Below are 15,052 nucleotides of genomic sequence, written 5' to 3' on the forward strand. Positions count from 1 at the left end.
CGGCAGAGCTTTGGGAGGGAGAGGCATCCAACCCCACCCTCGCTTCTCATCCACCTACAGCTCCATCCATAAAACCAATCGACGATGTCCAACTTGTTCTCTTTCCAGCCCCCCGCCAAGAACGAGCTCGGTCGCTACCGCGTGAGTGACAGTCTTTCAGTCGCCAGTCCCTCGTTCACCACTCATCTTCGTGCCTAGTTGCTCTCCCCGACTTCTGGTGGTATGTCTTCTCCACCCAGAGCCCGCGACTCGCGAGACTGATTTTGTTACTCGCGTCAGTACGCGTGTCCCCGATCTGCCTGGGTACGATGGGCCTCGGCCAGGCGCATGCCGAGTTCTTCGGCGGCGGTACGCTTCCGCTCCACATTCAACCGGGTCGCGTGCTTGCTGATGGCGTTGTGTATAGGCACTACCCGCGAGGAAGCCTTCAAGGTTGTTCATCATACGGCCACCTCTTACTTGTCGTGACACGCTGACGCGTCTGCCAGTTCCTCGACGTGTTCTACGACCAGGGAGGCAACTTCCTCGACTCCGCGAACAACTACCAGAATGGCGAGGTTCGTCCTCTGTTTGTCAAGTTCGCGGAAAGAGTATGAGTGATTGGCACACCGTGACAGAGCGAAAAGATCATCGGCGAGTGGATGAAGGCTCGCGACAACCGCGACCAGATGGTCGTCGCCACCAAATACACCTTCGACTTCAAACACGCAGACGAGAAGACGAAGCTCAAGGCGAGTTAAAATCACTGTGAAGTGATGCTGGATCTAGACAGCTGACTGCGATGCAGGTCAACTACCAGGGCAACCACAAGAAGAGCTTGGTGCACTCGTTCGAGGCGAGTCTCAAGAACTTGCAGACCTCGTATATCGATCTTTTCTATCTGCACATGTGCGTACTCGCTGCTCTGCTCTCCGATATATGAATCAAGCGAAGCTAAAACAGGTGGGACTACACAACCTCTATCCCGGAGGTCATGCAAGCTCTCGACGTCCTCGTCAAGCAGGGCAAGGTCCTCTACCTCGGTATCTCCGACACGCCAGGTAGGCCATTCCGCATCCTCGCCACGGGCATCTCTCACCCGCCCCCGCAGCGTGGATCGTGACGAAGTGCAACGACTACGCCCGCAAACACGGTCTAGCCCAGTTTGTCGTCTGTGCGTCCGACACATCCTCGATATTTTCCACCCCTCCCGCTGATCGTGCCCGCGTCCATTCACAGACCAGGGCCAGTGGAACCTCATCCTGCGCGACCTCGAGCGCGAGATCCTCCCGATGTGCCGCGCCGAGGGCATGGCCCTCGCCCCGTACGGCGTCATCGGCGGCGGCCGGTTCAAGACCGAGGACGAGATCAACGCCCGCGGCGGCGCGCTCCGCTTCGGGGCCCCGCAGACGGACAAGGAGAAGCGCGTCTCCGCCGCGCTCGCCCGGGTCGCGAAGGAGGTCGGGGGCGGCGCGAGCGTCGCGAGCGTCGCGCTCGCGTGGGCGGTCTCGAAGGCGCCGTACGTGTACCCGATCGTCGGCGGGCGGAAGCCGGCACAGCTGCAAGAGTGCATCGAGGTGCGTGCGACGTCCCTGGTTGCGCGCGAGAGGCTGACGCAGGACTCCTTGCGCGTACAGGCGCTGAGCATCACGCTCACTCCGGCGCAGATCGAGGAGCTCGAGAGGGCGGTGCCGTTCGAGTACGGCTTCCCGTACAAGCTCTTCGGGCGCGACCCGGCGGTCACCGACGGCACGGGCAGCATCTTCGTCCAGATGGCCGGCCACACCAAGTTCGTGCTCGCGCAGAAGCCGGTGGCGCCGGGCCCAGTCAAGACGGAGGTGTAACGTTCTACATAGCTGGGCGAAGCTGTTATGATTGTTGGCAAAGAGATGTACACCGAGGTCGTCCTACTATGGAAATGCTTCCCGCAGTCGATCGTCCTCGACTGTGCACTTGAGATCAACGTGTGCTGAAGGAAAGAGCTTCGAAGCGTACCGCCGCACGTTCTTCAGCAGCGCGTCGGCCTCTGGGTCTCGCACTATTATAAAGCCTCCCAGCTTCAGCTCTCGCAGCGTGTCCTGCGCCATGCACCCCTCCTGCTCTGCGTCGTCCGACTCCACGCTCTCCGCGTTCGCAAGACTTCCGACATCCAGCACCGACGGGTACAAAGTGAGCACCTCGAGCCTCGGGCAGCTCCGCGCGAAGTGCGCCAGGATGTCGATCCCGACGCCTGCGTTCTCCGGCGGCACCTCTGAGTCCACCAACTTGTGGACGATCGTGTACAACTCGAGGCGCCTGAGATGGGGCCACGCAGCCGCAGCTTCCCGGAGGTCTTCGGAGGACAGCGGGACGCGCGGTCGGCGCGGATCGATGACGACCTTCAGGTCGTCAAGCGTGTGTAGGGGAAAGAGTGTCTTCAGAATCTCTGAGAGTCGCACTGGGACATACAAGAAGGAATAGTTGTCTTTATTGATCGTGATGTGTAAGGAGCAGAGGTGGGGCCGATTGTGGATGAGCGCACTGAGGGCGGGCAGGGAGCCGACGAAATATGATATGGCCGTGTGGAGAGAGAGGGATTCGAGCGCGGGCATCTTGAGCCGTGTCGCCATCTCCTGGATTGTGTGCCATGACATCGTGGAGCATACAAGAGTGAGATCGCGAAGACGTCGCAGCTCCACGGGTGCAACGAGCCGAGGGTCTGCATCGTCCGTCCACACGCTCCCGAAGCTGAGTTCCAACGATAAAGTGATAAGTGAAGACAGGGACCCGAGGAGGAGAATGGCCTGAGTGTCGGTGAAAACGTTTATCTGAAGGTGTTTCAGCGCAACCAGAGACACAAGATGCTTGAGAATCAGGTTGGGAGCCATCGAGGAGGATATGATCTCGATGTGTTCCACGCCGGGGCATGTGGTGAGAATCGTTTGAAGCATCGGAAGCTGGCGTTCTTGCACCCCTAGTCCTTCTATCGCCGCCGTCGCGGATGGCGACTCTAGCATGATGGCAATTTCTTTGACTCCGAGAGAAAGGAGCGCTAGCCCGCCGACGTTGCTGAATATTCGACCGCGCGTATCTCTGAAAAGTACTCGTCGGAGAGCGGGAAGTATGGGTGCGCAGTCAAGAAAATGGGCCAGATCAGACCAGACAGAGGGTCTGTCATGTGCGGCGAAAGGGTATATGCCAATTTCTTGGACGCGGCATGCGTAGCCACAGAACCTCTTCCAGTTGGGGTGCGCACAAGGGCTCTGCGCTACCATCTGCAGAGAGAAACCGAGTTTGTCAGAATCGGAAGCTTCGCCGCCACAGACGAGATCGGCATACAAAATCGCGTGCGTCTGTAATTCCGCTGAATGCCTCTGTACCTTCCGCGTGCCGAGGTTGTGAGATGCCCAGCGTGTACATCAGGGCCCCGAGGGGATGATCGTTGGGGAGAGTCTTCCAGAGGACGGCGAGAGCTGGTCTGGTGAACGTTCGATATGTTATCGCGAGGGCAAGGAGTAATCCTCGGTCTCCTTCGCAGTGCAAGAATATTGGATACAGCACATCTTCAACGTGTGGAAATGAGGGAAGAGACATTGCCGGTATCGATGGTGATGAAGCGGATCAAGAAGCGGAACTTGTCCCAGTGAACGATCAAATCGGCGCTTGTCAATCGAATCTAATCTAATCCCCACCGCACATAAGCAACTCTTCCTGCCGAAATTTGGAACGCCATGCTCTATAGGCCTCTACAGCGCCTCTGAGCGTGGACGATGGAATGTGTAAAGAGCTTCAGGAGCTGTGGGCCAGGATGTCGATAGCGCAACGGCCGTACCCTCAACAAACTCCTCGGTGCTCCGGAAGGCTTCATCCCACTCTTCGGACTCCGATACCTGGAGGAGACCGAGCGCCTCCGTTCGGTCTTTGGGTCGTTGACACTGATCACGCCAGTCTCACGAGACAAAGTACGTATCCTGCCCATCGGCCTCGGCCACCATCTCTTCCGAAAGTGTGCACGTCGTCGAGCTCCTCCCCCCCTCTCTGCTCCTCTCTCAACGTTTTCCCATTTACATGTCCCACTACTATCTGTGCTCATATGCCCCAAACCTCCCTCTCGTCGCATCGGTCCCGGTTCCCTACTGTACATAATGCGCCCACATACTCTATCGCATTCCAAACGGCCTCCATCCGCACTGGGCCCACAACTAGGCTATCGCGGGTATCGTCCCCGCATCCATCGCCCCTAGGGCATCTGTGTTGTTGACGTCCCACCCCCCGGTTTTGCAAGCCCGGTCCGGGTAGAACTAGATCATGTATGCTACGCCTACCATAGGGCTTCGCCCTCGAGGGCGTTAAACGAGGAAGACGAAAAAAGAAAGATTTCAATAACACAGGGTCAAGAGGCGTCTGAGTAGATCCCAACAAGCATAGGATGTGTCGGTTGCGTCTTCGGGATCTCAATAACAGCCGGCCGCATGGATGACCTACATCCAAACAAAAGATTGCGAAGTGTATCTCTTCGTGGTGCTCAAGATCCATGAGGGGACCCTCTCAACCGAGACGGAACGCGCGCAGGGCCGGCCACGCAGTGGCGATCGCGGCGAGGTTAGGGAGGAACGTATGTCCAATTACGAACGTATGATAATCATAGTTTGGAACGGTACCCAGACAGACGCTGGCCTCGCTGGAGTAGAGGCTTCATGTGCCTCTGCAAAATCGGCGTCAACAGAGTTTACGGGACGCGAAACGAGAGAGCACCAACCTCGTAGGCATCGGCAGCATCGCCACGGTTCAGCGGCTCCGCCTGCGCTCTCTTCCACAAGTTCTCGTAGGCGTTTCCATCAAAGGCGCCGAGCGCGCTAGCACGATTAAGATCAGAGCCACGTCAACCAGGAAAGAGAAAGGACGGAAGCGCACCTATCCAGTTCCCAGTCCGTGAATCCAAACCCATCCGACAGCCCGATCGCCTCCGGAAGCAGCTCCTCGCACGTCCTCTTGATCCCGACGCGCAACCCGCGTGTCACGTCCGTCCCAGGCTTCCCTTCACCCAGCAGACCAAACGACAGCATGTCCACCAATCCCGCCTCGACCGTCGTGAGCAGGTGCAACTGGAAGAGCTTCCGCAGCACACCCGCGTTCGGTCCATCCAGAGCCTGGATGAGCTCGCCGACGCGCGCAGCGACGAAGGCATCGGAGACGGCCCGCGCCACACGAGCGTCCATGCTTGCGTCAGGATCGGCGGCCCACGCGGCTCGTTCTTGAACCATGAGCGCCGCGCGGTGCTCGAGGAACGCGACGGCTGTGGAGGGGTCGTCCCAGTCTTGAGCAACGGGAGCAGAAGTGGAGAGCCGCCGGAGGTAGGCCGTCGATGGGGTGAGAGAAGACGAAGAGACGGTCTTCTTGACGACTACAACGTCGAAAGCTTTGAGCGCAGCGCGGACGACCTGCTGATCGAGGACGAAGTTGTCGCCTTCGTACCTGTAGTCGAACTCAGAAACTGGGACACGGATTCAGGGACGCGGACGTACGTGGCAGCAGGAACGTAGTCCGCATACAAACGGCCCACCCCTGCAAAGTCACTGAAGCCATGTCCGCCCATCGACCGCCGCGCCGTCTCCAGGTCCTGGATAGCTGTTGTGGACACAAGCACCTTGAGACCGCTCAGCGTCGCGTGCATCTCCGCCAGCAACGACGTGTTTCCTGATGAAAGTTGGGCGAGCAGTTGTGTGAATGCGTTTGTCTATGAGCTCTTCAGACAAGGCCGTAGGACAGAGAGACGAGAGATACTCACGAGACTCTTCCCCAGCTGAATGAACACGTATGCATGCGCCAGAGCAGGTAGGAGGCGAATGTAGACGGACGGGTAGGTGATGACTTGCCGTTCCAACCCATTGGCGGCCTTGGATCCCTGTCTTCGTACGGTTGCGTATCGCAGCGCGATTGTGATGCCCTTCGCGATCGTCCAACCTGCTGACGCGACCATCCTGTGCCGATTCGGTCACTATATGCGCGTCTGTTTGTTGCAGCGACCTACCCGGAGCGAATGTAGAGCATCTGTTCAACCATTAGCTGCAGCTCGCAAGACATGACGAAGTACTTACTCCACCGTAGCTGAGCTTCGCATGCGGAGGTTTGACGTATTTGCCGTCGGGCGTCACAGACGCGAACGCGGATAGCATATTCTCGCGGGGAACCCTGACGTGGTCGAACCGTGCATAGCCATTGTCAACGGTATTGTAACCTCCCATCGCCTTCGGGCCTGAGAGCACGCCTATTGAGGGCCAATACACGAAGTTGAGACTGAAGAAACATACCAATGTCCCCGACAGTGATTCCTGGGAGCACTGCGTGATCCTCCAATGACCGCAGTTGAATGAGGAACAGATGGGGCCCCGCGTCAAGTCCCGACGGCAAAATGAGACGCGCCTGTACGACGCCGTGGGTAGCCGTCCTCCCCAGCGCGCCGATCCACCACTTGGTGCTCGTGAGCGTCGGGGAATGGATATCGAACTCGCGGGTGTCCGGAAGATAGGTTGCGGTAGTCTCGAGAGAGGCGACGTTGGTCCCGTGTCCTAGTTCCGTCTGGAGGTATGCACTACACGGACAGAAGCATGAGCCACGGACAGAGGGATGCCGAAAAGACACGGCGCACCCATGAATCCCCCGTCTCGCGACGACCTCCTTGAACTGCGCCTTCAGCTCTTCCGAGCCTTGGGAGTTCAGCACAGGCTCAAACGCTAGAGGCAGTTTGTTCAGAGAGGATGCGCGAGGGATGCACGCGAGACGTACCGGTGACATGTAGCTGCAAAGGCAGAGGCTCATCGAGCACCCTGATCGCCATGCCAAGCTCCTCCTGCGTCCAGTGGTGAATGTCTTGCAGCTCATGAACGCGTCGCGTCATTTCCAGAGCTCGTTCGTATGCTTGAGTGCGTGTGAGGAACGACCTGCGGAGGAGTGCACTCAGTATATGCGGATCCAAGACTCGCAGTAGGAACTACCTGCAGGACTTGTCAAACACTGGGTCCGCAGACAAAACACCGACGATGCGGCGGCGCATATCCCAGTCTCTCATACCTGATGCAATGGTTGAGGTGGGAGACGGTTAGCGAGTGAAGCTTGCGAACCGTGCAAGTAGGCGTGCAGCGCCGTGCAATCCACGGACGACTTGCGGCGTGCTTCCTTCATGTCGAGAGCATTGCGCGACTCAGAGTCAGAAGCCATGCTCGCCGTAGCGTCGCAAGGCGCGTAGGGATGGGTATGAAGGCAGGGAAGAGCAGCATTGATGGGTGGGTGGACGATGTCATGGGACAAGCTGCGTGTCGGGCTCGGGTTCACGAGAAAGCCGCGGCCGTGGGCGTCGAAGGAGGCGCCGTCCTGGCACCCGCAGGCTGAGCGAAAGGCGCGACTTTGATGCGGGGGCGGGAGTTCGAGCCCTCGATAATGTCCCCTTCGGGGTGACATACGAAAAAATTGGAACGATACAGAGAAGATTAGCATGGCCCCTGCACAAGGATGACACGCTTTCCCGGAGTGGTAGACCTACGGGTCTCAATATTTATGCTCCACCGGCCTTTTCTATCAACTTCCCCTCTGGTATTCGGTGCAAATCTTTGGCAGGCGCCATTTTGCATCTCTTGTCCTCCCGTCATGTCGATCCCAGTGTTATATATCTCGCCCGTCATCCCGCCCATGCCTGTTCGGTTTTTCTAGTCAATCAAAATATTGACTGCAGCGCAGAGCCAATCCCCTTCGAATCCTTTCTTATCGGAACGACCGCACGTTGCCCTCACACAATTGCAGCTGGTCAAGTCGCGACGAGGGTTTCTCCTTGCAGGCTTCTAGCCTCATAACTGCAAGGGACGTATATTTAATGCCTTGACAACATGGAGCACTCGGATGCGCATGGTCAACGTTCCATCGCTCAGCACAATAAACCACGGATTACTTTCCACAGCTGCATACACCCGTCCGAACGGGACGAGACTGCTGAAATTTTCGGACCACGCATATAGGATTCAAGAAACCATCACGAAGTGGTTTTTGGGTTGGTCGGCTCATGCCTTTGGACAAAGCGGCCCTGTTATAGTTCCTCCGTCAAGTGCGGTACGCGCGGTGACCAATTTCTTCCTCGACTTCTGATGCTGGAGCCCATGTCAGCCAGAGCGACCTTTTCAATACCCAACATAGGGTCATTGGTATTGATGCGGCCCCAGGGCCTTCCATTCCTCGGGCAAGCCTACCAATGCTCCTCTTGATATGATTATGAGCCGACAATTCCCCAGTCAGCATCTTGGGAAACGCCTTGGTTCACCGTTGGCCCGTCATCCGGTTCACGGGGACCTGCAGCGTGGCATTCTCATTTGCACCCGGGTGAGCGAATCAGTTCATCGCTTCAACCCACAAATGACGCTCATTGTTAGATTACCGTCCCCGCCAGATACAATCATGCGATCCCATTCCACCCGCCCCGTCCTTACCCGCGCGCCGCCCGCGTCTGACCTACCTACCGCACGCCTTGTCCGCGCACGGGCGCAGAAACAGCTAAACCACCACCCCTCTCCTCACCTCCTGCCTGTTATAGCACAATCTACAGCCACCTCGTGTGCGTTCACGAGGGGCGCAGACGACGCACGCTTCGCGATCCAGAAGCCCTCGTTGACGTCCCACGCGCGGACCCTTTCAATCAACCGCGCCGCGCAGCCCTCGGTGGGCGTCCCCGCCCCTCTATCCCCCGCCTGTGTCGTACGCGCGCCGGGGCCCCGTCCCTCCGCGGGCGTCCGCCGCGGGGGCGCGTCCGCGGAATCCGAACGGCCCGCGCCGAGCCGCGCCGCAGATCCAGCGCAAGAAGCGCAGACTGGGTGCTCTCGCGGAGACACCGCGCGCACGCTGCGCTTGTTGTCGGTGTCTTACCCTACAAGCCCGAGCTCGCCCCCCCCCGCGACTCGGCCGCGGCTCGACATACCCGCTCCGCTCCAAATCCAGCAGGGCGTCTCCGCACGTAGGGCGCGTCCTGGCCGCCCCGGACCTTTGGCCTCTCGTTCGACTTGGTCAAGTTCCGATGAGTCGAGCGTCGAGCGCCGCGGTCCCTTTAGAGCCCGACGCACCCATCGCGCTCGCTGGGCCGCTCCACACTGCGCCCCGCACGTGCGCGAGCCCGTCCTCAGCCCCACTCGGTGCAATCGCGCGGCGAACCTTGTCTCGACTCGCCCCGGCCCCCAAGCTTCAATCTGGAGCCTTGCTCGGCGCGGGTAATCGAACCGCGCGAGCGCTCGAGAAGTGGGTTACAAGACGAGGATCTGCACCTCCGCACGCGGCAGGGCGTGCGTGGGCGCGCGCGGGGTCGGACGGCGTGCGCCCGCGCATCTCGACCGCGCTTTCGTGCAAGATGCCGAGCGACGGCGCTAGCGCCGAACGACCGGTGCAGCTGCCCGATCCAGCGTCTCGCGTCTCGCGCCGCAGAGTTCGGGCATCGGGAGGGGACGGGTCGAGGATCAGCGGGAGACGGATTCGCACAAGCTGATGGCCAACGTCGCATGTGCGCTCGAGCTCCTTTGACTGACGGGGGATAGATGACGCGTGGGGGGAAGGGAGCTTCGAATTGCTCGTATCGTACTTTTTCTCTCGCACACCGTGCGACGGGCGTATGGGCGAGGCCTGCGCGGAAGCGGGCCCGGCGTTCTAGGTTCTACGTGAAGGGGGGAGGCGTGACCAATGTCCGAGGGCGTCGAGGGGCGGGTGGGGAGAAGCGAGGACAGGGACGCGAAGCGGGGAGCGGGGCGAGAGGGGAGCTGGCTGTGGTGGCTAGAAGTGCGTTTGGAAAGAACGGCGAGCGCGCGACGTCCGCGTTATGCGGAGGAGAAGCGGGAAGCGCATCCTGGGTAGAGGGGAACAAGGGAGACGAGAGCAGGCACGGAACACGCGCACTGGGAGGCCTAAGGGGTGGAGTACGTGTACATGCGAGTTGCTGCTACGGGTAAATTAATCGGCGGAGCGCGGGATGAGGGCGGAAAGCAGGTGCGGGTACTGTACAACGCGATAGCGGAGGGGGGCGGAGCGACAGCGCGGGATATTTAGTCCAAGTGGATCGGTTTCAATGATGGATGCGGGATGTACGGGCAGCCAATGCGATAATGCAGCGAGATAAAGCGAGATGCGGATGAGGAACAAGAACGAGGGCGATGGGACCGCACCCGAAGTGGTCCGGAGCCAATGGGGACAGACGATGCGTGGATGGGGGCAGGTGGGCGACGAGGATGGGGACACATAGATATGCTGGGCGACATAAGAACCGATAGGGCATAAAAATGTGCAAGTGGCGCGTACAAAGTCTAATGGAAGAGTGATCAGGGAGAGGTGAACTAGGATGTGAAGGAAATCCGTAGAGAACAGTATCCAGAAGCTGCCATGGGTAGGGAAAAGGTCCGGATCGCATGTGCGGATGGACGGGTATGGATGCTGCTCAGCTCGGCAAGAACCACGCATCGCTCTCGAGGCCCATGAGCGCCGCGAGCGATTCTCCGCCCATCATACTCGTCACGTCACCACTGCCGAAAGGTCCGCTCAAGACGCCTCCGGACAAGTCTCCGCTCGCCGTCGAGAAGAGCGCATCCCAAGGCACGTTCAACATGCCACCGGCAGCACCAGCCAGAGAGCTCGACGACGAGGTGTCCGCCATATGTTGTCCTGCGGCCGCCGCGAGCTGCGTGATATCGAGATCGGTCGCGTACAGGTCCCCGAAGGGCATCTCTGTGCCAGGCGATCCGAAGAGCACAGGCGAATGCGGAGACATAGACGCCGCTGCCGCAGCAAGGCTGGAAGGCGTGGAAGAGAAGGTGGGTGAAGGGTTGATAGGGGATGTGGGCACGCCGTGTCGACCGGCGCCGTTGGTGTACTGTTCGGGGGTCCGAGGTTGAGGCTGAGGCTGGGGAGGAGGCGGCGGCGGTGGAACAGAGTTCGCCGAGTATGTGCCGCTCGCTTGCACGGCCGCGGCGCGCTTCTTATCAGCCAGGCGGGTGAGGTGCGACTCCATGAGACCTTTGACGAAACGCGCGTAGATTTGCGGGTTGTGGCGTTCGTCGAGGGAAAAATTGTCCGAGGTCCACGTTTCGAAGAGGCGGCTGACAAGGAGGATGATACGCTCCTCCTGTTCAATGTCCAGGTAGCAGTTGAACTCGGGACGAAGGCACTGATACACGGAAATTAAGCGTGAGGTCAGTGAGAGCGCCTTCTATTTCTCAGATATCTACCTTCATGAGCACGACCGCCGCGAACGCGGAGTGGACGTATACGAGCTCTGGGAAGTAGGGCACAAATCCGCTCGGCAGGAAGTCTTCAACCATAAGCTTCACGAGGCTCGTGGCTGCCTGCACGCACTAGAAGAAAAAGAAGAGTGAGCGGGTGCCGAATACTCCTAGAAGCATGGTCGCGCACGCCGGCAAAAAGCTCGCTGGGCTTCACGGTCTTCGGATCCTTGGAGAGGAGTTGCATCCCGCAGCAGCAGATGACCAAGCGGCAGTAGTGATGCACGCTACCAGGACACAGACGCAGACAAGGTGGTTAGCATTATTGCTCTCCGCAAGCGCTGCACGAGCGACAAAAGACCCAAGGGGTGGGAAACCCACCAATGGATGAGCGTTATTTGCATCACCACCGCGGGATCTGAGAGTGCGATCATCGTGAGTAGAAGGTAGAGGGCGGAGCGAAGGCGGGGCAGCTGACCCTTCGACATCTTCTCACCGTCGTGGCGAATGTCAACCACGGCCTTCCAGGCGAGCAACTCATCATCGTATGCCTTGTAGAGCGCCGCGAAGTCGATCTCCTGTCAGCGCCCACGGTAATGTCAGCATGCTTCCCTTCGCGGAGCGTCCCCGCCCGAAGAGGATAAATTGGACTCACGTCGACCGACTCGACCGACGATGTCCCAAACGCGGGGTTGACCGTGCCCACGAAGCGGGACATGATGATGAGCAGCTCCGTCAGGCTCACGAGATAGTTGTCGCACTGTTGGTGGTACTTGAAGTTCTTGGCCCAGGATGCCGCGTCCCGGATCGTCTACCGAGAGGATGTGTAAGATGGGCTCAACGGGGACACACCGAATGGAACCCACCGCGTCCTCCTGAACCATCCAGGCCTTTCCGGACTGGATACTCAGGCAGCGGTCCATGATGAAGCACATCAGCCACATGCGCGTGCGGTTGTGGCTCTCACGCTCAGAGCGCTCATCGGCAAATTGGTCAGGGTAACGGCTTAGATTCAGTTCGGTAGCCAATCTAGAAAGCGTGTGCGCATGTGTGAGTCAGGGAGGGGGTCGCGGATAGCCCGTCGCGTAAAAGAGAACAAGGACTGTGTTAGCGAACAACACGAGGGAGGGAGACGCACAGGCACGCGGGGCCCGCGGCTGACGTACCGGAATGCAATGCCCGTGTAACACCACGCGCGGTCCTCTTCCCACCGCCGAGCGGGTGGGTTGTACACGCTCCAGAGCGCGAATGCCTGGGTCATCTCGACCGTCTTCCAGCCGTCAATGACCGCGTTTGCAGCCGCTGCCTTCGCAAAATGGATCGCCATCCCGTAGATGTGCGGCTTTTCCTTGTAATACTTGGAAGCCACCGTACAGACTGCCCGCCACGAGATGAGCATGAGAAAAATCAAATATGACTAGAGTTGGCAACAGGAGGAGGGTACGTACTGATCGTGAACAGGAATGGGCACCGTGCGAGGACACTCGCTGGGCTGTGGATGTTCTCGTCCAGAATGGGAATAGTGGGCTGCGGAAACAAGCTTCAGCTGTCATACTCCTACGCGGGCGGTGTGATCGGCATACGTTGATCCACTTGTAGTGTCTATGACAAGAATCAGTTTCTGACTGGGCATCCGCAACATAACGTCGCGACGTACATCTCAAACAACGCCGTCGCGTCCTCTGGCGTCACCAGCCCTGAGAGTAGAATGTCCGGTGCAGCCTGCCTTTCGATGATGAGCCGACGAAGTTGCAGATTGGCATGCGGACCTGAGAGCGCCGAATTAGCATCACAAAGGTAGGGCAGAACCACACGGCGTAGCGATAGCTTACCGGGGAGGTAGTAGTTGTCTGCGGCCACACCCGCTTCCACGTTTGACGCCGCTCCGGCGGCCGAGGAAGTGCTATCGCTCGCACTCTCAGTTGGGACGGGCTTGCGCGCGTTTTGGAGCGCCGCGGTGGCCATGATGAATGTCGGCGCGCCCGGCTCCAGGATTGACTCAACGGCGCGTGGAGGCACGGATTCCGTGGCGCGCAGGGTCGGAGAGGACTCCCGCTCTCGCTTCGGGCTGGAGGAGCCCGCGTGGCTGCCCGCGCCGCCAGCTTCGTCGTCAGATGTCATCGAATCGTCCTCCGACACAACGTCTTCCAGCGCCGCAATCTCGAACTTAACCCGTTGGTCGCCCATGAGACGTTGATTGGCTTGTTGCGAACTGCGTTCGAGATAGCTGAGCACGTCGCGGTAGTCCGCGCGCTCCTTCTGGTTGAGCGGCAGGCGCGCGGGAACGAGCGTAAGCGGCGTCGCCATGGTAGGTCCAGGGTTGACTTGGCTGAGAAGGTTATCGATCATCGCGTCCTTTTCGCGTATCTGCTGTCGAAGGACCATGCGCTGCCTGTCGCACCACAATCATCGTTAGCAGCCAGACCAGGACAGGAGGCAGCGAAGCCGACTACGGAGAAGGTAAAGTACGCCAACGATATATGGTAGGTGGAGAGGATAAACTTTGCGACAGGAATGGAACTACACTCACCTGGCGCGCGCGGCTTGCGCCCCAGAAACACGCAGTCGTACCCGCCCGCGGACATCGCGAGCACACCTCGTCGTCGGGACTGGAGGAAGTGCATTTCATCTGCATGCGCGCGCATAGTCAGCTCTCGCCCCTAGTAGGGGATGATTCGCAGCGCAACGCGCGACGGACCTTTCAGACGGCGGCAGCGCGCGCATGCGCCTGTACGCTTCGCGGCTGCAGCTCGCCCGCGGGCTTTGTCCGGTCGGGACCGACGCCGGGGGCCATGTTGCTCATACCCGCAGACACATGCGCACCGAGATGCGCCGCGTACTGGTCGGGGTTGAAAGGCGCGGAGCTGTGGTGGTAGCCGTGTTCGGGCTGACCATAGAATGACTCCATAGCGGCATGGGTGTTGTGCTCGGCCTTGACGTGCGGCGCGTAGCCTGCGCGTTCGCACATACAAGAATAATGACATGAGCGTTCCGCGGAATGCGGTGAACCAGGCACGGGGAAACCGCACACGTACCGCCGTCCATGTATGGCTCATGGTGCATCGCGGGGGCTATATGCGCCCAAAGTCGAGGTCAGCGGGTCCCAGAGTGAAAAACGTGCTGGCCACTGACCGTGACCGGGACTGGGGTTCTGCATCGTCCAGCTGTCCTGAGGACAACCAGAGAAGGGCTGCGCGCCGAAGTAGTCGATGGGCGAGTTGTCATTGTCGTGGTTGGAGGGTCGAAATCGGAGATGGAACATGAGGGGAGTGGATGGGCTGCGGCGGGAGAGCGAGATCGGGGTAAGAGCGATGAGACATCATTGGCCACGCATTGGGGGGCTGAGCGTAGGCATCCTCAGCCCGCGCGATCGCGGATTCATGGCTGGCGGAGGGATGTGGTTGGGGGAGGGTAGCGGCCGGCGTACATGGCGGGACCGGGGTTTGGGGGCAGCTCTGGCGGAGCACCAACTTCTTGAGCGGGGGGAGCGCGTGCGCCGTGGCGGATGCTGAACCGGGTAGCTAAATACTCGTTGTCAGCGCGCGCGATTAGCCGGGACAGAACCTACTGAGTCGGGTCCTGTGCAAGCCCACGCATTCGCCCGCCGCGTGCGCCGGGCGCGCCTCGGGCGTGCACCTTGCCCCCGCCTGCCCGCGATGGTTGCGAGCCCACCGAGGAAGAACGTAATCGCGCCCTGCTGGCGACCCCACGCTCGGGCTGGGCGTTCCCCACTCGGCGCCTCCGCGAAGTCCCGAACAGCGCTGTCCTTCTTGTTTCGATGATTGAGCGGCGGGCGGCATCCACCAATCGTCTCGCCGCGTCTCACACGCGCGCCCGCACACCTCCCATCGCCCGCG

General features: G+C 59.7%; 5 protein-coding genes across 5 annotated transcripts; 1 reads left to right on the top strand and 4 right to left on the bottom strand.

Annotated features, from left to right (window-relative positions):
• Window positions 1-84: 84 nt before the first annotated feature.
• Window positions 85-1,823, top strand: BXZ73DRAFT_92867 (norsolorinic acid reductase; the record flags this gene model as incomplete). The annotated part of the gene is made up of 9 exons (XM_048026503.1): window positions 85-141; window positions 240-380; window positions 489-557; window positions 618-731; window positions 788-888; window positions 943-1,040; window positions 1,091-1,153; window positions 1,219-1,556; window positions 1,617-1,823. 9 exons carry the CDS (start codon window positions 85-87, stop codon window positions 1,821-1,823), a joined length of 1,188 nt encoding a protein of 395 aa, XP_047872476.1.
• Window positions 1,824-1,889: 66 nt separating this feature from the next.
• On the bottom strand, window positions 1,890-2,846 carry BXZ73DRAFT_106734 (uncharacterized protein; the record flags this gene model as incomplete). The annotated part of the gene is made up of 1 exon (XM_048016706.1): window positions 1,890-2,846. The coding sequence occupies one exon, from the start codon at window positions 2,844-2,846 to the stop codon at window positions 1,890-1,892; it is 957 nt and encodes a 318-aa protein (XP_047872477.1).
• A 210-nt stretch (window positions 2,847-3,056) lies between these two features.
• BXZ73DRAFT_55176 (uncharacterized protein) lies at window positions 3,057-3,552 on the bottom strand (the record flags this gene model as incomplete). The annotated part of the gene is made up of 2 exons (XM_048021298.1): window positions 3,057-3,226; window positions 3,285-3,552. Coding segments are annotated over 2 exons (438 nt in total), but the record flags the coding sequence as incomplete, so codon positions are not given.
• Window positions 3,553-4,600: 1,048 nt separating this feature from the next.
• Window positions 4,601-7,176, bottom strand: BXZ73DRAFT_92868 (acyl-CoA oxidase; the record flags this gene model as incomplete). The annotated part of the gene is made up of 12 exons (XM_048026504.1): window positions 4,601-4,663; window positions 4,718-4,814; window positions 4,873-5,433; window positions 5,484-5,695; window positions 5,747-5,939; window positions 5,990-6,009; window positions 6,057-6,214; window positions 6,270-6,550; window positions 6,608-6,692; window positions 6,745-6,899; window positions 6,954-7,029; window positions 7,080-7,176. 12 exons carry the CDS (start codon window positions 7,174-7,176, stop codon window positions 4,601-4,603), a joined length of 1,998 nt encoding a protein of 665 aa, XP_047872479.1.
• Window positions 7,177-10,414: 3,238 nt separating this feature from the next.
• Window positions 10,415-13,780, bottom strand: BXZ73DRAFT_92869 (uncharacterized protein; the record flags this gene model as incomplete). Its single annotated transcript, XM_048026505.1, has 12 exons — window positions 10,415-11,140; window positions 11,202-11,327; window positions 11,386-11,482; window positions 11,577-11,613; window positions 11,674-11,773; window positions 11,851-12,006; window positions 12,062-12,224; window positions 12,362-12,572; window positions 12,779-12,797; window positions 12,822-12,964; window positions 13,028-13,587; window positions 13,722-13,780. 12 exons carry the CDS (start codon window positions 13,778-13,780, stop codon window positions 10,415-10,417), a joined length of 2,397 nt encoding a protein of 798 aa, XP_047872480.1.
• Between the last annotated feature and the right edge of the window lie 1,272 nt (window positions 13,781-15,052).

This window comes from Epithele typhae, assembly GCF_022376455.1.
Source record: "Epithele typhae strain CBS 203.58 chromosome Unknown BXZ73scaffold_89, whole genome shotgun sequence".
In the NCBI taxonomy this organism is placed as follows: domain Eukaryota; kingdom Fungi; phylum Basidiomycota; class Agaricomycetes; order Polyporales; family Epitheliaceae; genus Epithele; species Epithele typhae.